We start from the raw sequence: 25,879 nt of genomic DNA, 5'->3' as shown, positions 1-25,879 counted from the left end.
AAAGTGATGGAGCTTGATACAGTAGCAAATTGCTTGTTCCAAGATAAGAGAGCTGCTTGGGAAATGACAGACTGAAGTCTGAATTGGGAGAGAAAAAAGTGCTGCAATAGAGAAGCTGATAGGACACACATTGGAACTCAGAACTGCAAGCAGCAGTGAAAGGTAGTAACAGTCAAATCCTGAAGCTTCCGTATACAACTAGATCTCATAAGTTTAAAATATAGTTTTCAAGGACACACTGAAACATACAGGAAATTTGGCTCTTGCATCTCCTGCTCCTATAAAATTCAGAGCTATAAACCTGGCATTATACAGATTTGATGTTATGTGTTTTTTTAAATCAATCAAATCCATTCCCTCACAACAACTAATTGATCACTGCAAACTATATTGCTGCCTACATACAAGTCAAACACAACTTCAGAGTTAATAATTGTGATATACATAATATTGTTAAAAAAGGGAAAGAATTCAACACACTCAGCAAGTTTTAACAACTTCCCTTCCCAAAGAGCTGTTTGAAAGCTGCCACTCCCGCCTCCCATTGGATTCTCCGGGAACCAGATAAACTCAATCTGTGAGGAAACTATACCAAGGAAATTACTTCTGTCACATTAGTCTGTCAGCCAGCTTCAGCTTTAAGAGCTGACAAATGCTAGAGCCAGCACTGCGGCTGGGAACAGAAGGAAAGACCTGCTCTCCTTCAGCAACAGCGACTCACAAGAAGTGCCTCAAAGCCACTTGATCTGGAGGCAGATGAAGCCAGCCATCCTGTGCTCTTCATCATAGAGTCTGTGTCACTAGCTAATTGTTCCACTTAGGTAAAATATAAGCAAATCCACTAAGCCACTTAACTGGACAACAAAACTCCTCTGGAGATTCATTTTTTTTACTCAGTACAGCATTACACTGATATTTTTATGATGTCTCTATGGGATAGGTGACTAAAAATTGTACAGTTCTTTAAAACGTACAAAAGATCAGGGAAGAGTATTTATGCTTTCAGTTCAATTGCAGTTTTGAGAGGCTGGGATTCTCTCTTACCTTTTCTCTTGGGACAATAACAGACTGATGCAGTAACACAGAGGGATTCATCTTTCAGAACACTGAACAAGATAAATAACAAACTGGTAACAAAAGTTTTGTGTCATTTCATTTAAAAAAAAGAAAGGCATTCATGGGCATCAACCATGCCCATTACATAATATCACCATTATAATTCATAGATTTCCCTTCATATTCAACCTTTAATTGCAAAGACTCAGGTTTTACCCTCCCCCCCCCCCCTTTTTTTTTCCCCCTTCTTCCATTTTTAATACCAAAAGAATTCCACCAAATGATAGTGCAATTATTGGAAAAGGCCTCCTGTACTTCCTTCATGTCATCACTGACAACATTTCAAGGCATTCTGTTGTTCTGGCCAGAAGAAACAAGTAATTCACGTCTGTAGACAAAGTTGTAGTACCTTCAATCCAGAACATTTGGATGAGATTGGCTGCAAAGAACAGATGCATGTGACCTGCAGTCAACCCCATCACTGACTCTGAACAGAACTAGTCATTGCATGTCATGTTTCTTTTGTTCTTTATGGAGAACTGAAGTGTTTTGGTAACAGATGCAATCCTGGTGAGGTTCCATTTTTTCTGGATGGCATCTGGTAGCGCACTTTCTTCCAGAATCTGGTACTTGCTGAGTGAGACCTTTCGGAGAAGTCCCCTTTCCAGCGGATAGCCCCATGCTTTTGCTTAACATATTGGATGGATTCTGGCATGGTTGCATAATCTTGTATTTTTTCAAGTTCAATGAGAATTACTTTAATACCATCTTGAATAAGAGCATTGTACATGGCTAGCTGCTTTTCAGACACGTCTTCCAGAATACTGTAAGAGGAAGGTTCTGGAACTAAAACAATTATCACTCTTCGACTTTGATGGATTTTTTCATCAGCAGTACTGATCACAGCTAAGAAAAACACAAGTGCAAAATTAAGGCTGTATGGGGTTGTTTGGGATTCTTTTTTGGGTGTTATTGTTTTGGGGGGGGAAGGGGCAGTTTGGTTTGGTGGCCTTTTTTTGGTTTTGTTTTTTTTTACCAAAATGTTGCGGCCGGTTCATTCATTGTTTGCCATTTCATCCACCACACTCTACCTCACATACAGGGCCAGGAAAAAAGCATGCAAGCAATTACACTGGGTTAGGCAAGAAAAGATTTGTCCAAAGCAACACAGCTCGACCCCATTGGACTGCATGTCTCTCTTCTGTTTTTACATGAACAGAGAAGAGCTGCCAACCATTTCCTACTTATCTCACCAATGCCATTTTGTTAGCATCTTAGGCACAATTTCAAAGAAATAAACAAGTTCCAAAACCATAGGCCTAGATAAAACTAAAACATTGTTTCTTTAACAGTTTGTTCTGCTATGGGGTGGGTTTTTTTGTTGTTGCTGTAACAAATTTTTGTCGTGTGTAGGTGAAAGAGAAAGCAAAGAATTCTCCCTTCCACGGCATTCCAGACAATGCCTTTTTTTCAAGGTGGAAAAAGAAAGCAGCACTTTAGATTCTACTTCTCAGGGAACTCTTTCTTCTTAAACCACTACCTAAAGCCTCCAGATGTAAAAAAAGTGATCTATGAACCACCCCACATAGGTTACTTCACACACGGCCCCCTTTTTTTTTGGGGGGGGGGAACAAAAAACAAACACCAAAATCTTCTAATTGAGGCCTACTCTGCAAATGTATTCAGTTTCAGCCTTGTCTTTTCAAAGTTGTAAGACCAGGAAAGATTCAAAAGACTTTCACTATTTCACCTCATATAAGCAGTAACTGGGACAGACTTGCACTTTTTATTGCAAGTCAGGCAATGGTTTGCAAGAGCTTTCACTAAGGAAAAGTGGTCTTTGATACAGCTGATTGTTCCTGATAACTTAGTGTTGCTCTGTATGGTTTTCCCCCACCTGTAATATCTAAGATCTAAGGCATTAGAACATGCCACTGGTCTGACTGCAATTTTCAAAGCAGATATAAAAGCAGAGCAGTCACCCTGCACCTCAAAGCAACAGGCTCTAACACCACTCAGAAAGCACACTTTTCCAAGTTTTCTGCCATTAGTCATCACTCATCAGATAGCTTACCTTCTCCTGGTAAATCATCCCTCCCAAATATGAAGAGGTTATATCCACACTGCCTTTCTAAGACCTCTGGCAGTATCTTCAGAGCAAAAATATCTGATGAATACAAGCAACTCTCTCTGTTCTTTGGATATAGAACATAAGCATCATAGATCTTCCCATCTGAAACTAAAGAATAAGCAATAGGAGTGATATAAAAACAGACTCTAAAGACACAAAAGCAAGCAAGCAAACAATCTCTAAACTCCATTTTCCTCCCACTTATATCATTGGTTTAGGCCCTGTTCCTGCTTTTAGAATAGAATAGAATTAACCAGGTTGGAAATGCATTCAAACTGGATCATTTACCTCATGCTTTTTACCTCCTTCTCTTTAACTCTCTAAGCAGACAGGTAAAGTAATGCACAGAGACATAAATCAGATTGTAAGATACAAATCAATATTATTATGGATTGCCCCTTACACTCTCTTACACCTTCCCAGAAAATATTAGCTAAAACTTTTATTTTATTGCTCATTCCAGCAAAGCCAACATATTTCAGACAACAAATCCTCTTAGAATAGAATAGAACTAACCAGGTTGGAAAAGACCTTTGAGATGATCAAGTCCAACCTATCACCCAACACTATCTAATCAACTAAACCATGGCTCCAAGCACCCCATCCAGTCAGTCTCTTCTTAAACACCTCCAGTGATGGTGACTCCACCACCTCCCTGGGCAGCCCATTCCAATGGCCAATCACTCTTTTTGGGAAGAACTTCTTCCTAACACCCAGCCTAAACCTCCCCTGGTGCAGCTTGAGACTGTGTCCTCTTGGTGCTGGTTCCCTGGGAGAAGAGACCAACCCCCACCTGTCTACAACCTCCCTTCAGGTAACTGTAGACAGCAATAAGGTCTCCTCTGAGCCTCCTTCTTTCCAGGCTAAGCAACCCCAACTCTCCCAGCCTCTCCTCACAGGGCTTGTGTCCAAACCCCTCACCAGCTTTTTTTTTTTCCAGGTCCTATTCCTGCTAATTTTTCATATACTTTCATTCTCTGAACTAATTCTAAACATCCTAAAAACATATTACCCTTCCTTCCAAGGAAGACCAAGCACACTCCATAGGATTAACTCACTGTTTTGCAAGTGGAAGCTCATTACAACAGACAGCACTGTTACCTTTTTTACTCAGGAAAGTATGGCAGGAATCCCGATACCAAAGCACAATATCAACTTTGAAAATCTTGTAGATAAAGAGAGTAAAAAATACTAAAAACACCAAAGAAACTCCTCCTCCAATTAAGTAACCCTGAATGTTCCAAGCTGTGGGAGAGTGGAATAAGAAGAGAGAAAACACACAAAACACAGTTATACACTAGGACCAAAGAAAGACAAAAGTGAAATTAAAAATTCTTGTCATTATTATTTTTACAAAGGAGTAATGAATAGGACTGAAAGTATTTCTATATGGGTATTCTGCAAATACTATTACTTGACACACCTAATCTTTCAGAGAAATGTTACCTTAGCAGTGTGACAAATGAGGCTACTCTTCAGCCAAAACATCAAAGTACTGACATCTATCCCACTATAGAAGTGAAGTGAGAATCCTTGTATAAAATTTTATCAGACAGAAAGCAAGAAAAACAGGGGTAGGGAGGTGATTTAATGACTATGCTCTTCTCCCCAGACTAACCAGGTTTCCACTATCTCTAGCCTCTTTGAAGATGTGTCATTGAACTTGCTTGTCTTAACAGATTTGTGGTTCTTAAATACCCTCCAGAAACTGCTTTTTTTACTTCATGCATATTACAGAACTAAGGATTTTCAAATCGTGCCCTGAAAATATTTATAATGAACTTACAGTTACATAATAAGCTAAAGCTCAGATCCACTTTCAGTCAATTATTTGTTTACAATGTGGCCAGTTAAAAGCAAGTTTGAGAATAGCATTTGTTCAACTAGGCTCACACAGGACAAAGCCAGCTCAACGCAAGATCATAGAATCAATACGGTTGGAAAAGACCTCAAAGATCATTAAGTCCAACCGGTCACCCAAGACCTCATGACTACTAAACCATGGCTTCAAGTGCCACGTCCAATCCCTTTTTGAACACCTCCAGGGACCACCTCTGGGGCAGCACATTCCAATGGCCAATCACTCTTTCCGGGAAGAGCTTTCTTCTCACCTTGAGCCTAAACCTCCCCTGGTGCGGCTTAAGACTGTGTCCTCTTGTTCTGGTTGCCTGGGAGAAGAGACCAACCCCCACCTGGCTACAAACTCCTTTCAGGTAGTTGTAGAGAGCAATGAGGTCTCCCCTGAGCCTCCTCTTCTCCAGGCTAAACAACCCCTGCTCCCTCAGCCTCTCCTCATAGGGCTCGTGCTTGAGGCCTCTCCCCAGCCTTGTTGCCCTTCTCTGGACATGTTCAAGAGTCTCAATGTCCTTCTTAAATTGAGGGGCCCACAACTGGATGCAGGACTCAAGGTGTGGCCTAACCAGTGCAGAGTACAGGGGCAGAATGACTTTCCTGCTCCTGCTGGCCACACTATTCCTAATACAGGCCAGGATGCCATTGGCCTTCTTGGCCACCTGGGCACACTGCTGGCTCATGTTCAGACGGCTGTCAATCAGTACCCCCAGGGCCCTTGCTGCCTGGCTGCTCTCCAGCCACTCTGTCCCCAGCCTGTAGCTCTGCATGGGGTTGTTGTGGCCAAAGTGCAGCACCCAGCACTTGGACTTGTTGAATGCCATCACGTTGGACCCCACCCATCTGTCCAGCCTGTGCTCTGCTGCAATTAAATTATAAAAAAAGGCACCTAAAATATCTTGTGATTTGCTTTTATGTGGATCTGCTTTTACATAAAAATAACTAATTTCTTCAGCCTTCTATGTGAGTTTTTCAAGCTAACTTTACCTTCAAATTAGCCTACTAAAATTTCATGCTGATCAGCAAGAGATTAAACTTATCCTTGTCTCTGAAGTGCAACACTGGGATCTCCAACAAGTGCAGCATGCTCCCAAACAGCATGCATGAGCTTATCTAGAAGGTGGTAAACACAGCACATGCACCAGCAAAGGAAACTCAATAGCCTTCCTAAGCAATTTATTTCATTCCTTCACTATCATCATTATATAGTAGGAGAAACTCTAACAAATAGTTTGTTGGGTATTTTTCTTTCATATGGTAACCTGAGCCTGTTAGTTGTTACTGAAGGGCAGGACAAACAGGTCCACATAGATAGTTATGTCCTTCTAACAGTCTGTTCTACGCTTAGTTATGTCTTTCCCCAAGTTCTTTAAATGAACTAATTGTTTTCACTGCTCTTCTATACACACAATCTCCTCTGATCCACATTCAAGTAGAAATGTATAAATGAAGCAGAGTATCACAGAAGTGTATCACAGAATCACCAAGGTTGGAAGAGACCTCAAAGATCATAAGAGTCCAACCTGTCACCACAGACCTCATGACTAAACCATGGCACCAAGTGCCACATCCCCTCTTGAACACCTCCAGGGACGGTGACTCCACTGAAGTCTCGTATTTTCTTCAGTTAAAATGAAGTCTTTCATTAATATCTCCTAAATCACTGAATGAGAGTAGACAAAGCAAAATACATGTGTTTCCTTTAATTTTGCCCAGAACATTAAAAAAAAACAGTTAGAGAAATGTATTGAGCAGCATTGCCTACTTTGCACAGTGCTCTATCACACAGGTTTAGCTCTGAGTAGGGGCCTGACAAACTAACTGTGAAATACGCATCCTCGGGACGAGATCTCTTACCTGGGGGTTCCAGTTTGATGTAGGCTGTAAACTGTTGAGAACCATATGTGAAATGACAGAAAAATTTATGAGCATAATCCTTCATTTCCACTTTTGAAATGTTAAACTTTGTTCCAGATACTGCAAGTCCATGAGGCAACCCATTTCTGTCATTAAAAAAAGGGTAAAGAGGAATTATCTATAGAGAAACTTAAGTATCAGTGCTTAATATGGGATAGATTCACTTATCCACACATATAACAACTTCTTTTTTTTTAAACCTCTATAAACCTAAAAAGCTAGTGGAACACAGTAACTGTCACCCCTGTTGTTGAGGAATGGCTTGAATTGCAGGGACATGGTTCTATGGAACAGCTGCTTGAACAACGTGTGTAGGCCGGACTCCATCTTGTTTACTGCTCACAGTTAGCTGGTGTGCTGATGCAGCAAGGCCACCATAGCCTTGTGGCTGTGCTTGCAGCTGCTTGCAAGATAACAGTATGTGAAACAAAGTATATGTGAAAACAAAGGACTACTGAGAAAGGAGCTTGTGAAGTTGCACGTAGACCTAACCGCAAGGAGGCTGGATATTATAATGTAACCCTGGACTAATAGCCAATAGAATAATGACATTTGTGCATATTGAGCTGAGATGCTTTATAAGCCGTGCTTTTGAACAGTAAAGTTGAAGCTTTCTTATCAATCATATTGATTGCTGCGAGTCTTTCCCTCACCCATCTCGCCGTTGGGTATTTCTTCACAACACCCTGTAGCACACCACTTCGTGACCAGAGGTGACTTGGGAGTTTTCCACATACTTTGGGTTGTTGGTTGTTTTATTTTGCTGGGTGGGACAGAGTGTACCATTAGCAGTTTGCAGATGATACAAAACTCAAAGCGATGGCTGATACACCAGGAGTTCATGCTGCCATCCAAAGGAACCTTGGCTGGCTGGAGAGATGAAATGGGCTGAAACAAACCTCATGACGTTCAAAGGAAAATGCATATCCTGCATCCAAGGAAGAATAATCAGTCCCTAGGCATCTTGAACTGCATTAAGAATAGCACTGCCAGCAGGTGGAGGGAGAACATCCTTGCCCTCTACTCAGCATTGGTGAAGTCACACGTGGAGCACCAGGGCCAGTTTGATGTGTGCAAATACCCAGTGGCAGAGCATGGAGAAGAGGGAGAAGTGCCCACTAACAGGACAAGAGAACAAACTGAAAGACTTCCCCATCTGAAATTCCATCTGGACACGTTTTTTACTGTCAACAGTGGTCAAACACTGGAACAGGCCGGCCAGAGAAGTTATTAAGTCTCCACCTCTGGAGATATTGAAAACTCAGATGGACACAGCTCTCAGCAACCTGCTCTGACTGTGCTTTAGCAGGGAAGCTGAACTAAACAATCTCAATAGGACCTTTACAAGCTAAATGATTTTGTGAATGAAAGACTATTGAAACCAGTAATAACTAGTATCACAGTACATCAGAGGTTGGAAGAGACCTCAAGAGATCAAGTCCAACCCCTCTGCCAAAGCAGAATCACTTAAGGTAGTTTGCACAGGAATGCATCCAGGTGGGTTTTGAAAGCCTCCAGAGAAGGAGACTCCACAACCTCCCTGGGCAGCCTGTTCCAGTGCTCCATCACCCTCACTGTAAAGAAGTTTCTCCTCATGTTGAGGTGAAATCTTCTATGTTCAAGTTTGAACCTGTTGTTTCTTGTCCTATTACTGTGCACCACCAAAAAGAGCTTGGCCCCCCCCACTTGACATACAACCATAGAATCAGTCAGGGTTGGAAGGGACCACAAGAATCATCTAGTTCCAACCCCCCTGCCACAGGCAGGGACACCTCACACTAGATCAGGCTGGCCAGAGCCTCATCCAGCCTGGTCTTAAACACCTCCAGGGATGGGGCCCCAACCACCTCCCTGGACAACCCATTCCAGGGCTTCACCACTCTCATGGTGACGAACTTCTTCCTCACAACCAGTCTGAATCTCCCCACCTCCAGCTTCATTCCATTCCCCCTAGTCCAATCACTACCTGATATCCTAAGAAGTTCCTCCTCAGCCTTCTTGTAGGCCCCCTTCAGATACTGGAAGGCCACAATAAGGTCACCTTGGAGCCGCCTTTGCACCTGTGCTGGGTTACACCAATCCTGGGGGGGGGTGGGGGGTGAGGGGGGGTGGAGAGAGAGGGTTGCAAGAGCCCTGCTTTTCCCAGGGGACAAAAGAAACCTGATCCAGGTGGACTTGGCTTCCCCCTCCCAGGAGGAAGGGTCCCCTGGGTCTGAGTTGGTCTGTTCCTCTCCCCCTAGACTATAAAGGGGGGGGGGGGCATGGCAGCCATCTTTTCTTTGCTCCTGCCTCGCCTGTTTGAAAGGACCCACACATGCTGTTGGCCTCCTGGTTCTGCCACATGGTCTGGTCTGACCTCCCTGCCGCATCCACGCTTCTCTAAAGGACTGAAATCCACATACATCAAGGGAGCTACAAGGCCATGCAAATTTGGTTTTGTATATTTTCTTATTCATCCTTATTCCTTACCTTTGTAAACCCTCCCTGTTATTGCTGTGTATCTATTTTGTTTAAAAAATTTACTTCTCCTACTTCCAAACCAACTCCAGATTATTTTTTGGTAGCTTTAACTCCAGTCGAGGCTTAAACCACTACAACTCCCCTCAGATATTTATACACATTGATGAGATCCTCCCTCAGTCTTCTCTTCTCAAGACCAAACAGCCCAAGGGATCTCAGTCTCCACTCATGGGGGAGATGCTCAAGTCCCCTGATCACCCTCATGGCTCTCCATTGGATTGTCTTCAGCGGTTCTCTGTGTTTTTTGACCTGGGGAGCCTAGTTCAAGACCTGGACCACACCAGGACAGAGTAGAGGGGTTCCATGGAGAACTTGCTGTCCTGTCCATCAGCACGCCAAGGTCTTTCTCCGTGGAGCTGCTTTCCAGCAGGACACCTGTACTGGTGCATGTTGTTATTCCTCCCCAGATGCAGGACTCTGCACTTGTCCTTACTGAACTTCATGAGGTTTGCCTGCATCCAGATCTCACTGGATGGCAGCACTGCCTGACGGAGTGTCAGCCACCCTCCCACCAGCTTTGTAACATCAGTCAACTTCCTGAGGGTACTCTCAATCCCCTCATCCAGGTCACTGATAAAGATCGAACAAAACTGGACCCAGTACTGATCCCTGGGGAACATCACAGACCTCCAGGTTGACTCTGTGCCACTGATGACAATCCTTTGAATAGAAATATAAGTGTCAAGAGAAAAACACCTTCTAGGATTCTTTATACTGGTGATGAAGCAGAGCCCGTACCAAGCACACTAACAGACTCCCCAAGCCTGTATTGTCCACAGTCAGTAGAGACAACCAACTTGGGAAATAACAACAATCAAAATTCTGGGTGACTCTGGTGTCAAATGACAACAAACATGGTGATACTGCCTTTATGCCTGGTATCTATTGCCAGAAGAAAATTTGGGATATAATGTGTTCTCCTGCTAAATACCATCCTGCATTAAGGTAGATGTACAAGTATAAGGTGGGAGGGACAGCAGTAGCAAGGTACCAACAAACTGGTATCCTACTCTATATGAATCTATGTATAAGTGACATCATCTTATATACTCAAGGAAGAAAACTCATTTTGCAGAACATCCCAAAGAATGAGTTTCTATTATATATATTAAAAAATATATATAAATAAATATATATAAAAATAAATATATAAATATATATATAAAATAAATAAATATATAAACATATATATATAAAATTGCCAGCAACATCTGTCATGGGATGCCAATACAAACCTCATCATGTTCAGATTTGTTCAAGTCAGTTTTAACTTTCCCTCCAGCAGAAGAATTGCCCCATAGGTGTAAGACCTCAAGTCTGTAATCCTGGCTCTGCCTACAGTGCCCTTTGCTACTAGCAAATGATCCACAGATTTAATTGCTGAGAAATTGCTACTAATTTTTTGAGATAAAACATTATTATTGTAATTAGATACATTAGATCATTTTTTCTGATACTGAATAACTTGGTTTGAACTATTAATCCTAATTAGAACTTGCACAAGTTATATTTTGCACATTTCCATCTCTGGCATAGGAAAATTATCAGGCAAGGTAGCAATTAGAAATAGACAATCACTTCCAAACAGCCAAAAAAAAATCTTAACAGAGCATTGCTTTATGATAAGTCCATTAAATGCTCTTCATAAAAATATGTTTAATAGCAGCACCATGTTAGTTTCAGCTGCAGTTATTTTAACTTTAAACATAGCTACACAGAGATGCACTTCTGTCTTAACTGGGGAAGCTGAGAAACTTCATGCCTCAAAGAATAAAAGACTTATTTGTGCTTTGGAGATCAAAAGCTGGGGCTCCAATATTTATAGGCTAACACCCAAGTATGCAGATCTAAAATGAAAGTCATCATTTCCTCTAAAGGAACATAGGGACAAAGTAGAAGTAAAATTCTGCAGTCTGCAACCTAACTCTCTAGCCAGGCATTGCACTGCTGATGGCTCGTGGTGGTGATGGCAATGCTCCTGTATAAGTATGAACTGATCACCTGAGATTTTTCTTTTTCATTTGCACTATATTTTAAGGGTCATATTCAACAGCAGTGAATTATGCAATGAGAAAGCAAACAGTACATCCACACTCTGTTAGAGCACAGACCAGTCGCTGAGCAACACAGTCCTGCTCTCTCTAAAGTATTTCTGGTTTTATAATCTTTGTGTTTTATTTTTCTGAACATAAAGTAAACCCCTCTGCTTTGAGCTCTTAAGGATTATCAGCTGTGCCTGTACCTTGGAAAGGATCAACCTCACAAATAAGCTGGGGGATTTTTTGCTTTGGAACAATCTACCCTTCACATATTAAAAGGATGACTTTAATTTATTCACAAAAAGGTTTGCCTAAGAGCAAAAACACTAATAAACCTTACAACATTATGTTTCACAATACCATATAAAAACCTACATATGACTGCTTCATTGCAACTGTATCAGGTACAGATGTATTTATAATAAAATATTTGGGGGTTGTTTTGTTTAAACCAAGCAATAAGAATATAATGGACTTGATACAGACTTCTAATCAGAAGTTGACTAGTAGTCAGCTTCATAGTGGATTCACTGCAAATTACTGCAGATTACTTCACCTCCAAATGCATTTACAATTTTGTATATGAGGATACTTACTCATAGAACTGTTCCCTATAGGTGCTATCAAAATAATCAACATCCTCATCATTAACTTGCCAGAATGGAATCAAGCCATTTATGCCACTTGATATATTACATTCCATCACCACATGAGAACCTACAAAAAAACACAAGTAAATACAGCAATTCAGGGCCTTGTAATAGAAGAAGGATCAGGTGATTGGGGATGACCTGGGATATCAAAAAAACCACTTACCTTATAAAAAGAAGAGTCCTTAAAACTCATCCAATCATTATCCACATTTGGATGTCTCTGATCTGGATATAAATTCTACCCTAAAGTAGATGTCTAAATTTTATGTCTACATGTAATGAGATATCTAAGCCAGAAATGGAGTTCAGTTCTACTGAAGTCTACTCACTTTAAAGCAGACATCTGGACCTTATCAACTGTCTGGTTGTCCAGATTCCACTGACAGATTTCCAGGGCTCAAATCAGTTGCATGTACTCATGTACCTATGACATCTGAGATATTCTCCAGCATCCAAATCATCTGAAGGAATTGGCAGATTGGACCTTCAGATCTCCAAGACACCTGCACTGCCTGAGTAGCCAGACCAGCCATAACAGCACATCCACATGTAGACAACTGAACTGAGTCCCCACTGATAACAGCATGAATTAAGGACCCTTGGTGATATGCAGATGCCCACATGTAGGTAACTAAACCCTGAAGCTGAATCCCATTCTTAGTAAATACATATCTTTAACTCCAGATGAGAGTCTTTTGGCCAATACTGTCCACTGGGATGGTTTCTGAATATTCTCACACTGCTCCCAGAGCAAGCTCACCTGACACTCCGCTCCTTTGCCACCAGGAGTCCAGATCTTACAGAATGCCTTAGCAGTATTAAGAAAGCAAGACAAGTTGCAGAATATATTAATTGCCAATGTACCTCAGAGAGCTCCATTTACAGGAAGGTAAGCAGCTTTCCTGGAGTCCTTTCCTTGTGCATTTTACGCATGGAAGTTATGATTTGATAGAAGGTGGGCTCTCAATTCACCTATGTAAAGATCTCAGTGTTTAGTTTTCCTACAACCGCATCAGATCTAGATGCTTCCACCAAGTATGGAATAAACCTTTGTCTCACATGCAAAGCAGTTACTTCAACAACAGTAGTATATACAGAAATCACAGATACTCCCAAGTCTCTTCCCTCATGCCCTTCCACCACAATGCTGATTTTTTTCTAAAGATGTAGTTCATGCATTGCACAACTCTTGGAAAGGAAGAAAATCCCTCAAGTGTTCCATGCCCTCCCTTTCCATACATTAAGGCATACAATTTTAAGCTTCTACATAACTTTCTCCTGCCATTTTTCATTCAAAAAGCAATTGTATTAATGGAGGTGTTTCCAGGTTCTGCCCCATAGCCAAGCATTTAATAGGAGCAAAGACTGTATGTTTTTTTCCAGCATCCCATTAAAGGTGCCAGACAGAGAATACTACTTTAGAATGGCAGTGCTTTTAAAAAAGAAAAAAACAAACCACCACACCAAACTCCCACAACCCCCCAACAAAAAACCAAACAACCAGACAAGAACAATGCTAAAACTTCCTCACCTTCCTTTAAGGGGTACCCCTATAGTAGAGAATCATTTGTAGTTCAGTAGCCACAATAAACCCACTTTGAAGGTGGAGGCATTGTGTCTCCTTTTACTCTCATGTGTGACTCCCTTCCTAATGCCTGTAAGGCACTCAAGGTTTGTTCATCTTAGCTGGTCTGAGGCATCCAATAATACATCAGAAACCGTTAATTAATGGAGGGTCCAAGTCATAACAAATATGGACCAATGCTGTTCTAAAATAGGGAGTCTAAGCAAGTGGTCCCATAACACATCTTTGCATAGGCTGAGAGGCACAGGCATCCCCTGGGCTAATAAATGCTCAATTCTCCATTTTCTTAGAAAATATTATCAAGGATTAAGAAAATCCTAAAGAATGTCTTCAATAAAATCAAAGAGCCTTTTAAGGTCGTGTGCACAACAGATGACTTCTGAGTAGTGATTGCATTGGAAAGAATCTTTCTTAATTAAATGGGAAGTCGTAACTTATTACCAGTCACAACTAGGGAAGAGACCTGCATAATATTTTAATGGGTGGGAGGTACAGTTCAGGGAAGCCCCACCATAATTTTGCTTCATTTTTTTCCCCACAGTTACAAAGGAAAAGCAAATTTTTCACACATAAAGATTTGGGTTATGTAATGCTATACTACTGTTTAATCCCATGAACAAATTTCCTTATTAGTTGAAGAGCACAAATAAGGGTTTTCAGGCATCTAATCATAATGAAGACAGACATTATAATGAATTACCAGAAAAGAAGATGCTGTTGAGCCATTTCAGAGTATTTCCAAACAGAACTAAATAACCATCTGAAGACTTCAGAACTGTAAGTCTATAAAGTAGTACTGTTTGTATCAGATTCTCAGCATCCCCGCTGTTTAAAACAAAGCCTACTAGACTTTGGAAGAACATAATTTCTATTAAAACTCATTCATTATTGTAGTCAAAATCTAACTAAAACCAACCCAAACGAAACAAGATAAACCACAAAACCCACCAATGTTGCAAGTGTTTGGTGACTTCAGTTTAGTACTATACACCTAAAGTTAGAATTTGGGCCAGAAAAAAATAGTTCACATGATGTGAAAAGAACCATGAAACATCAGCATGAGAAAAGAACACACGATACACATAGTATCTGTAAGCAGAATATCAGAAAAAGCAGCAGCAAAAGTAGCTGGCTTGTGTGGGACTACCATCAGAGTGACATATGCAAGAAAAATCCACAAAGCTCTAGTCTCAGCTCCCATGCACTGCCAGAGCTCTAACACGACCTTTCCTCAGAGCTCCTACAGTGATCTAATAATCCTTCCTCAAAAGATTACAAAACAGCTTAGATTCTGTACTAGGAAATTCTAGTAAATGGCCAATCACACTTCTCCAAAATCAGCTAATACCCTTTTAAATCATGTATTTTGTTTAAAGAGTTTCAATTAGTGCAAAACAAGACAAACAAAAATTAAAATGACAGTCCAATAGAACAAGCAGCTCAAAACCTCATTCTTCTGGACTACATTGACTCTGTCCAATATATGATGCAATCTAAACAGAATATTTGAGGTTGGAAGGGACTTCACAGATCAAAGCAGGGCCAGCTCTGAGGTCAGAGCATGCTGCTCAGAGCTTTAACCAGTCAAGTTCCAAAACATCCAAGGACAGAAACTACCTGACTTCTCTGGTTAGCCTGCTGCACTGCCTGGATGCCCTCTCTGGGAAAAAGTTCCTCCTTATATCCAAAATCTCTTTTTTAATACATTTCTAAGATAAACAAAACCTGAGATATCCACTAACTAGCAGCTCACTGCTTCACAGAAGATCACTACTGGAAACCTTTTAACACCCTAAAGTGAGGAATGAAATCCAAGAAATACACAAGAGGAAGACAAACTACTGAACTGATAAGCCGGTAACTAACATGTTACATATATGTAACCTTATTTCCAAAGATACTGAGGATATGTCAAGACAGACTCTTCAAAGTGATCCAGAGAATGGATGGCAAGAATAATAGTAAAAAAAAAAATGCATCCCACCCAACACTGCTGGTCAAGAGGCTCCAATCTTAGGCAAAGAATTATTTCACCTGCAAATTACTTGTGGGAATTATGTCCTACCATCTGTCTTCCAGATCTCCTTGACCTATGTGCCTATATCCCTTGCTGATGTCAGTGGAACTGTTTACATGCTGTTTCAGAAAGACCAGGAGTTTATTTGCTTGACTGAATGTTAATGACTTCTTAACTAGTTACTACTTACCAAGTTCTACTTCAATGGTATTGTTCTGCGGATAAATAAACACTGGTCTTATCTGTAGTGGTCGTTCTAAACAGAAACAAACAAACAAATCTTCAGGCAAGAAAGGTTCCACAACTTACTTCAACTGACAGTTTTACAATATTTTTGTTTTATTGTTTGGTACTACTCTAGTGCCATACTTACTACCATTTTCAAACTCCCAACAGAAAATCTCCTGAAAATCTCCTGAACATGAGCCTGCAGTGTGCCCAGGCAGCCAAGAGGGCCAATGGCATCCTGGCCTGCATCAGGAACAGCGTGGCCAGCAGGAGCAGGGAGGTCATTCTGCCCCTGTACACTGCACTGGTTAGGCCACACCTTGAGTCCTGTGTCCTGTTCTGGGCCCCTCAGTTTAGGAAGGAGATTGACTTGCTGGAACGAGTCCAGAGAAGAGCAACAAAGTTGGTGAGGGGTTTGGAACATAAACCCTACGAGGAGAGGCTGAGGGAGCTGGGGTTGCTTAGCCTGGAGAAGAGGAGACTCAGGGGTGACCTTATTACTCTCTACAACTACCTGAAGGGAGGTTGTAGACAGGCAGAGGTTGGTCTTTTTTCCCAGGCAGCCAGTACCAGAACAAGAGGACACAGTCTCAGGCTGCTCCAGGGGAAGTTTAGGTTGGATGTTAGGAAAAAGTTCTATACAGAGAGAGTGATTGCCCATTGGAATGGGCTGCTGGGGAGGTGGTGGAGTCACCATCACTGGAGGTTTTCAGGAGAAGACTTGATGGGGTGCTTGGTGCCATGGGTTAGTTGTTTAGGTGGTGTTGGATTGGTTGATGGGTTGGACGCGATGATCTTGAAGGTCTCTTCCAACCTGGTTTATTCTATGTATTCTATTCTACGTATTCACTGTCCAAATCATTCTACTTTAGGTTCCAAGTTAACAGAAGTCTTTAGCTCACCTTACAAATACTTTAAAAAATTCTCAAATTTACTGACAGTCAAAATGAAAGTCATAGAAAACCAGAAACCTCAAAACCAACAATTGTGATTATATTTGTCAGAGAGATAGATAAGGAAGAGAAAGAGGGATTTTATTAATGACCTCCTAGATCAGGTGAATACATTTAAGTAAAAAAGTAAACAAGCAGTGTACAGACTTGTTGTCAACAACCCACTGTTCTTGTATCCATCTACCTAAAGTCATCATATCTATTTTAATCTTAAAACAAAAACAAACAAAAAAACCCAAAAACAAACACCACCACAAAACCCACACTTCTGTCTCCAGTCAGCTTTTCTGATAGAACTACTATCATGGCACTGGTCAGGTCATCATCAATAAATGACGCTATGGGGAGAGTGAGACAGCCAGTTCTGACTCTGGTGTACAGAAAAACACAACCAAATGCCAACAGTACCCCAATCCTCTCCAGAGGAAGATTTATTAACTTTATGGTATTTATACAGCTCGTTGAATCTCCTTTCCCATCAGTTGAGAGTCTAGGGAACTTTGTGAGCAAGCTCACTAAAAGGGACAGGACCAGATGTTTTGCTGTGATGACCTCAGCAAAAATTACTCCTCTTTTTAAAAAAAAAAGAATAAAAAAGTGAAATGACTTTAACGGTGTGTTCTTTGACAAAAAACAACCCACGCACGAACCCGAATAACCGCCACTTCCTTCTCATTCTCATTCCTAAAACCACTTTTCTCACTTCCCCATGACATTCTCCCTCAGGAGCAATGCTCACGGGTAGCAACACACATTACTGTATTTTAAATGTACGGTCAGGGACAAAAAATAATTATAGAAAATTTGCAACTCCACGTTCTTCACAGAACTGAAAAGTAACATGCCAAGTGGCTCACAGGCTCAGCATGCAAACATCCACAGCAGAGCCAAGGGAAGAGAATAACCTCACTGCACTCACCTTTAACCTCCAGATTGATGGTTCGTGAAACATTGTATTGTTTTCCCATATATGTGTACACCATACGACAGGTGTAGTTTCCTCTGTCTTGCACGGTTACATTGCGAATCAAGACAGCATTCTCACCCTCAGCCAAAAGAAGTCTCCTGTCTTCAAGAAATCCAGACTTACACTCCTAAATATATCAGAAGTACCTGTGATTTAAGGAAACTAATCATCTGATAATTCAATAACTTACTGAACATCAGTGATTATTAAAACATGTGCCAAATGTTTGGAGGTTTTTTGAAAGCCACAATGTGGGTTCTTATCCAAGCATCACTACACTCTCAACACGAAGCCTGATGGTATCTTGCCGCAAGTGCACTGTTTAAAAATCACTGTGGTCAATACAATGAAGTTTTCAAATGCTGTGGCTTAGTTCACTGCCTTCATTTAATAGCTTAACAATACTCTCACCCAAGAGTAATGGTAGTTGTTACAGACGTAGCAGAGTTTAGGAGAACAATTCACGGCAATGAACAAGCTGCTGCAGCAGTGCCTCATGCTGTTAGGTGTGCTGCCACTGCCGTGGCAATGCAAACACATTGAAACCTCCTTCTCTTCCTCAGCATGGAATCGGTGCACAATCTCTTTATCTCAAAAGTAGGTCTATATGTGCAGCACCAAGGTTTACCCATACAGGCCCATGTAGCTACTTTAACACCAGCATCAAAATTAAGAGCTGAACCACTTTAAAATTCTACCTTAACACAGACAAAATACACTTTTCTAGGCATGCACAGTCACAGAGTATTTTGGCAAAACCAGAGCAAATAGGCATAAGAACACCACACTGTGATCAAGAGATAGGATAAGCCTAATATTCAGTAAAACTGAAGTCATCATGCAGAGCCTTATATTTAAGGAAACAAGCTTTTAAATACAAGTCTTAAAATTTATCATCTATATAGGTTGGACATGATGATCTCGAAGGTCTCTTCAAACCTGGTTTATTCTATTCTATTCTATAAACTAATCTAAACTAGATTTTCACAAACCAACAAACCAAAACACAGTTTCTATCCTGAAAAAATCTGCAATCCAGAAGCGGACACCTTCCTTACACCTCCCCAAGAGCATAAGAAGTTAAGTGCCTTACTCAAAAAGTAAAGATAATAAACCTGTCCTTCCAAAAGCTGCTTTTCACAGCTGCATCATAACACATTTTAAATGGACTGTTTCGTATCTTGCATATCTGAAATACATGTGCACAATACCTTATACCAGTGTACTTCAGGTTGATTATTATCTTCATCTTTAAAATGTTCTAGATCAGGGCACATAATCTTTCCAGTATTTGTGCTCATCACTCTTTGTTCAAACTTCATTCTTCCATTAAAACACAAACCATTGTCGTTCTTAAAAACCGTTAAATTTATGGTTCTTTTGTTAGAGTGGTTAAGGCTCCTGTAATTAGAACAGCAGACAAGTCAGGTCATTAACAATAAGTTTCTTTGCTTCTAGCAGGTCGGAATGTTTACAGAGGACTTCAGCATCTCCACCCACCTTGCCTCTAACACACCTGTTACATCCCCTTAGCTCTTAAATACTACCTTCAGCTCCTCATTCCCTTTTTCAGACCAAGAGATGGGAATAAGCTCTGATTTTGTATTGTGAGCAGATGTGGGATCTTCTCTGGAAGCACCAGAGGGAATGCCAGGATTTCTCCAAGCTGAAGCTCCCACCACTAATTTAGCTTTGCCATTTTCAACACTGTTTGCCAACACACAGCAGTACACAGTAACCCAAAATATATATGCACTGGAACACTCTCAGTGCCAAATGAACAGGAGAAGCAGGTGTATCAAGAAGAGCAGAGTGTAACTCTTAGCAGAAGAGAGACAGAGCTTTTCACTAATAAATATCAAGGTTCAGTATCGGTGTGAAACTACTTCACACCAAGAGCTCACAAGAATCCATGGTACAGTAGCTCTGCAGAGAAAACATCAGAAAACAGAAGCCTACCCCATAAGTAAAGGAATACTCTCGATTAATTCATTTCTCAACTCTTAATTTCTCAACACTATGCTAAAGGAGAAGTTTTCAGAAGAGTGAACTGCATGTCTGACAGTCCTTTCAACTTCCACGTACTGCACCTCGACAAGCTCTGTAATTAAGGTTGAGGTGACTGATGCACAAAATGTAGACTACAGTTAACATAACTAAACTTTATCAAGTTTTTTTCTCCTGCTGACACTATGCAAGCTAGGAATGTGAGGTGCCCAGAGGGACATGTCACACAGCTAGACTAACTAGAAACACAGCAGGAAAGACTATAATTTAAATTCTTTCACTAAGTAGTTTTGAAACTATTATAGCTCTTCTGACTTCTAGTGTTAGCTTCATTATCAACACTGGGGCAGTGTACTTTTCCACATGTGGAAATTAAAAAGAAAAAAAAAAAGGCAGTTTGCAGAAACAAAAGGCATGACCAAAACAGTGCTTTTAACTCATCTCACCTCTCTATCTAAACAAAAAAAATCAGTTCCATGAATCAATCCAGTTCTTTCCCTCCACTCTCCCCTTCCTTACAACACATGAATCAATCCAGTTGTTTCCCTCCCCTCTCCCCTACCTTACAACACATTCATAAGGTCCAGAATCTTCCAACATTGCAGGAATAAACCAAAGCAAGCCCTCTCGCTGATGGATCCTGGAGTCTCTCCCTGTGGTTACTGGTGTAGCACTGCCATTTTTATACCATGTCAGTTTGTAATCAAAGTGAAGTGCTGGCAATGTAATTACTGGGCAACTAATAGCTGTAGGCTCTCCAACAAGCACAAAGTAATCACAAATAGCACATTCTTCTCCTACACAAAAAAACAAAAGAGAGAGAGAAAGAAAAAGAAACAGTGTCTTTAATCTGTATACATTTGAAGTATTAATATCAACTCCAAATGACACGGTATTAGAAAATAAAATCTGTAACAATTCACCATTAAAACATTGCAAGGCAACTATATTGCTTCTGGCTGAGGATCTAAACCACACCTTTTACAAAGCTTCAGTCACAACTTCCCTCTATTAAGGCAGTCAGCGACGAGCATATGTACATCAAATAGCCTCAGTGCAAACCAGGGTATAAGATGATTCATGGGATTCACCAGGTTCACAAGCTTCACAACTCACCTGTTGCATCCTCGTTATTTGAGCATGCGAGCACTTTTGCAGAAATACGAGATTCTTACTGTGGATACTATCTACTAAAAGCATGGTGCAAACAATGACATTGCAGAGCTCCTCACAGTACCCTGCCCGTTATCACTATGAGAAAATGTTTTTTGACCTGAAGCACAGAACAGCATGGAATGAGATCAAGACTTCAACACATCAAAGAAGGATGTATCACAGTATAACCAAGGTTGGAAGAGACCCCAAGGATCATCAAGTCCAACCTGTCCCAACAGACCTCACAACTAGACCATGGCACCAAGTGCCACGTCCAATCTCCCCTTGAACACCTCCAGGGACGGCGACTCCACCACCTCCCTGGGCAGCACATTCCAATGACGAACGACTCGCTCAGTGAAGAACTTTTTCCTCACCTTGAGTCTAAACCTCCCCTGGCACAGCCTGAGACTGTGTCCCCTTGTTCTGGTGCTGGTTGCCTGGGAGAAGAGACCAACCCCTTCCTGTCTACAACCACTTTTCAGGTAGTTGTAGAGGGCAATGAGGTCTCCCCTGAGCCTCCTCTTCTCCAGGATAAACAATCCCAGTTCCAGTTCAGCACAAAGAGAGCAGGTCACATGGCTGCCTTCAAAGCTTCCTAACTTTTGCACACATGCGCAACACACAATTCCTTAGAAACTGCAAAGCACCTGACCGAAGTGACTTTACACATCTTGATGAATCCCTGTATAAATACAAAACTAACGTATTTCATGTCAAAAAGTCTTCAATAATCTTTGCAGTCCCACCACCTTCCTATCACCATACTCAAATAATAGAATAGAATAGAATAGACCAGGTTGGAAGAGACCTTCGAGATCATCGTGTCCAACCTATCATCCAACACCACCCAATCAACTAAACCATGCAACCAAGCATCCTGTCAAGCCTCGCCCTGAACACCCCCAGCGATGGCGACCCCACCACCTCCTCAGGCAGCCCATTCCAGTGGGCAATCACTCTCTCTGTGTAAAACTTCCTCCTAACCTCCAGCCTAAACCTCCCCTGACACAGCCTGAGACTGTGTCCTCTTGTTCTGGTACTGGTTGCCTGGGAGAAGCGACCAACCTCCGCCTCACTACAACCCCCCTTCAGGTAGTTGTAGAGAGCAATAAGGTCACCCCTGAGTCTCCTCCTCTCCAGGCTAAGCAACCCCAGCTACCTCAGTCTCTCCTCATAGGGCTTGTGCTCCAAGCCCCTCACCAACCTTGTTGCCCTTCTCTGGACACGCTCCTCAACATCCTTCCTAAACTGAGGGGCCCAGAACTGGACACAGTATTCAAGGTGCAGCCTAACCAGTGCAGTGTACAGGGGCAGAATGACCTCCCTGCTCCTGCTGGCCACACTGTTCCTGATGCAGGCCAGGATGCCATTGGCCCTCCTAGCTGCCTGGGCACACTGCAGGCTCATGTTCAGCCTACCATCAACCAGCACCCCCAGGTCCCTTTCCACCTGACTGCTCTCCAGCCACTCAGACCCCAGCCAGTAAGTCCCTGTGGAGCTTAAACAAATGCAGAGACATTAGTATTAGACTGCTTATGTCAAGAGCAGCAAGACAAGCATCATTATTTATGTCATCTTAAATGTTACTGAAAATTTTGATCTACTATTAAAAATATTATTAATGGTAATGGAAACTGAACCTTATTGCTTTGTGGACTAGAGCTACAGCACATATCTTAAGGATGGCATTCAACAGCTAACTAAGTCAAGGAAGCCAATCTCTTCCAGCTTTCATCACAGGAATCAGAGAGAAGCTAATCAAAGCCTCAGTTACCCTAAATTTATTTGGCTAGATTTAAACATAGTTATGTCAATTTATCCATTCCATCCTTAGAGCAACTTCAGTCCAAAAAGAGGTATTCATTATGCTGAAGCAACGACAAGCACCAAATTTACTATTTGCTCTCAATAAGTCTTTTCTACTAAATACAACTTCCTCTTGTAGGTTTGGGGGATTTTTAAACCGTAATTTCAGCAGTGCATTTAACTTACCAGTGCTGAACAGAGGTATCAGTAGAATGAGATGAGCAATAAGCAGAAATGTAGATGTCATCTTTTGCTGCAGAGAAGAAATTTTTCCATTAGTGTGGCAAGTGTTCAAGCTGCACTGTCCTCTGCACCCTGCATTACTCCTTTAAAAAACAACAACGACAAAAAAAAGAACAAACTAAAATCAGGAGAAGTATTAATCATCCTGGGGAAGTCAAGCCCTAGGCTTTGAAGATTTCAGATACAGGAATTGTTGGCCTTCACAGAACACTGCTCAGTTTTCAACTTTCTACTGAATTTTTTCCAGATTTTGCTTGGAATAACTCTTGCACAAAGCGAAGTTTTCTTTTGCCAGCAAAGTCAAGCCAAAAGAACCCAAACCCAATCCTTGAGCACAGGTAAATTTTGCTAGCATACAGTGATCTAAGCTATACCGTGGAATTCAGAAACTAAGCTTGATTAAGGCACTCCCCTTTCCACATGTTTACAAGAGACACAATCACAGAGATATATGAGGTTTTGTTCCTTGAACCATTCTTGTACAAGTACTTTTAAGCACAGGTGAACTTGAAGTTCTTTGCAGGAAGACAGAATCATAGAAAACATCTAGTTGGAAAAGACCTCAAAGATCATCCACTCATTCAACCCAATTTAGGGTCAATCCTAAACCATGTCCCTAAGTGCCAGGTCTACATGATGCTTAAACACTTCGAGGGATGGCAACTCCACCACTGCACTGGGGAGACCATTCCCTCTCTGTGAAGCAGTATTTCCTAGCGTCTGGCCTGAACTTCCACTGGCACAGCATGAAACCATTTCCTCTAGTCCTGTCGCTTGACAGGCCTTGTTTGGCCTTGTTAAATTTCACACAGTTAGCCTTGGCCCATCCATCCAACCTGTCCAGGTGCCACTGTTAGACACACTAACTTCAGTGTGATCTCACACTTAAATTGTGTCTGAAGTCTAACACATGGAAACCACAGCTAACAGCAATTTCTGTGGCCAGACATAAACAAGTCCAAGTGCCGGGTGCTGCACTTTGGCCACAATAACCCCATGCAGTGCTACAGGCTGGGGTCAGAGTGGCTGCAAAGCAGCCAAACAGAAAGAGACCTGGGGGTAGTGTTTGACAGCTGGCTGAACATGAGCCAGCAGTGTGCCCAGGTGGCCAAGAAGGCCAATGGCATCCTGGCCTGCATCAGAAATAGTGTGGCCAGCAGGAGCAGGAAAGCCATTGTGCCCCTGTACTCAGTACTGATTAGGCCATGCCTTGAGTCCTGCATCCAGTTGTGGGCCCCTCAATTTAAGGACATTGAGACTCTTGAATGTGTCCAGAGGAGAGCAACAAAGCTGGTGAGATGCCTCGAGCACAAGCCCTATTTAGGAGAGGCTGAGGGAGCTGGGATTGCTTAGCCTGGAGAAGAGGAGGCACAGGGGAGACCTCATTGCTCTCTACAACTACCTGAAAGGAGTTTGTAGCCAGGTGGGGGTTGGTCTCTTCTCCCAGGCAACCTGAACAAGAGGACACAGTCTCAAACCGCGCCAGGGGAAGTTTAGGCTCAAGGTGAGAAGAAAGCTCTTCCCAGAAAGAGTGATTGGCCATTGGAATGTGCTGCCCAGGGAGGTGGCGGAGCCACCGTCCCTGGAGGTGTTCAAAAAGGGATTGGATGTGGCACTTGAAGCCATGGTTTAGTAGTCATGAGGTCTTGAGTGATAGGTTGGACCTGATGAACTTTGAGGTCTTTTCCAACCTTACTGATTCTATGAAAGAGACTCCTTGAAGTTCTATGATTCTATAAACCAAATCATTCAACTTCCCACCCCTGGTTCTTCTTTTCAGCATTCTCCAACAAAGGCACAACTGAACAGACAGACATCACCCTCATGGCCAGCAAGTGGCTTCCATGAAAGCTCTCAGTCTTAAACAGGTCCTTCTTCCCTCTCAGATGTCCCTGCCCTTTCTCAGCAAGATGTCATCAGAGCCCCTAAGGTGGTCTGCACTTAGTTGTCTGGCCTTTCTTCAAATCCAGACTATTTTGCACACTGCTTCTCCTTACTCTAAAGCAATCTGGTTTCCCACATATCAGTCCATTGCAAAACACTCGTTGCTCAGGGTCTAGTTAATATTTGTCTTCCACTCAGCTAGAAATGGCTGGAAAAAGAGACAGTATTCCCTGAAAAAAAAAACCAACAACCCCATGTGGCCTTGACTTACATACAACGTAGTTCACTTTAGTAACAAGTAAGTCACACTAGGTCCTTCTTTTGAAACATTTCAAATGCAGAAGTGTTGAGGTAGTAGGAAGAGAAATCATACTTTATTTAGTTGCCTTGTGCATATTTTTCCTGTAAGTTTCCAATCAGCTGATCATTATTCTTGGAGTTACAGTCTACCTGCAAAGAGTGAAGAAGGGGAGTGGAGAAGGGGTTTAACAAAACATATGACTTTAACAGGAGCATACATACAGAAACCCAAAATTTCCACAAACACCCTAAATTAAAGGGAAGACAGGGGAAGGCAATGTTACTGTAGGGGTCTACTACAGGCCACCTGACCAGCAGAACTAAGCAGATGAGGCCCTCCACAGGCAAATAGAAGTGGCTTCGTGTTCACAAGCCTGGGTCCTTGTGGGGGACTTCAACCACCCTGACATCTACTGGAGGGACAACACAGCTAGGTACCAGCATTCCAAGATGTTCCTGGAATGCATAGATGACAACTTCCTCCTCCAAATGGTAGAGGAAACACATGAAAAGGTGCTGTTGCTGAACCTTGTTCTCACCAATAGAGAAGGGCTGGTGATCAAT

General features: G+C 41.9%; 1 protein-coding gene across 1 annotated transcript; it reads right to left on the bottom strand.

The window, feature by feature from the left end:
• Nucleotides 1-1,379: 1,379 nt before the first annotated feature.
• On the bottom strand, nucleotides 1,380-25,621 carry LOC104310045 (interleukin-1 receptor type 1). Its single transcript, XM_009911444.2, has 11 exons — nucleotides 25,287-25,621; nucleotides 23,075-23,214; nucleotides 20,487-20,721; nucleotides 19,129-19,318; nucleotides 17,870-18,044; nucleotides 15,960-16,025; nucleotides 12,111-12,231; nucleotides 6,896-7,041; nucleotides 4,289-4,432; nucleotides 3,131-3,295; nucleotides 1,380-1,962 (listed from the first exon to the last, which is right to left on the bottom strand). Coding segments are annotated over exons 1-11 (1,761 nt in total). The 5' UTR covers nucleotides 25,289-25,621; the 3' UTR covers nucleotides 1,380-1,585.
• Between the last annotated feature and the right edge of the window lie 258 nt (nucleotides 25,622-25,879).

The sequence above is a fragment of the Dryobates pubescens genome, chromosome 7 (assembly GCF_014839835.1).
Source record: "Dryobates pubescens isolate bDryPub1 chromosome 7, bDryPub1.pri, whole genome shotgun sequence".
Lineage (NCBI taxonomy): Eukaryota > Metazoa > Chordata > Aves > Piciformes > Picidae > Dryobates > Dryobates pubescens.
The sequence above is the reverse complement of the archived record's forward strand: the minus strand, read 5'-3'. Positions and strand labels throughout refer to the sequence as shown.

Bases quoted from the DNA above. Each gene is read 5' to 3' on its own strand.
- LOC104310045 (XM_009911444.2), bottom strand. The intron at 18,045-19,128 runs GTATTGTGCACA...TGATATATTTAG, and splicing joins CTGAAGTACACTGGTATAAG to GAGTGTAAGTCTGGATTTCT. The intron at 12,232-15,959 runs GTAAGTAGTAAC...GTTTTTTTGTAG, and splicing joins TACCATTGAAGTAGAACTTG to GTTCTCATGTGGTGATGGAA.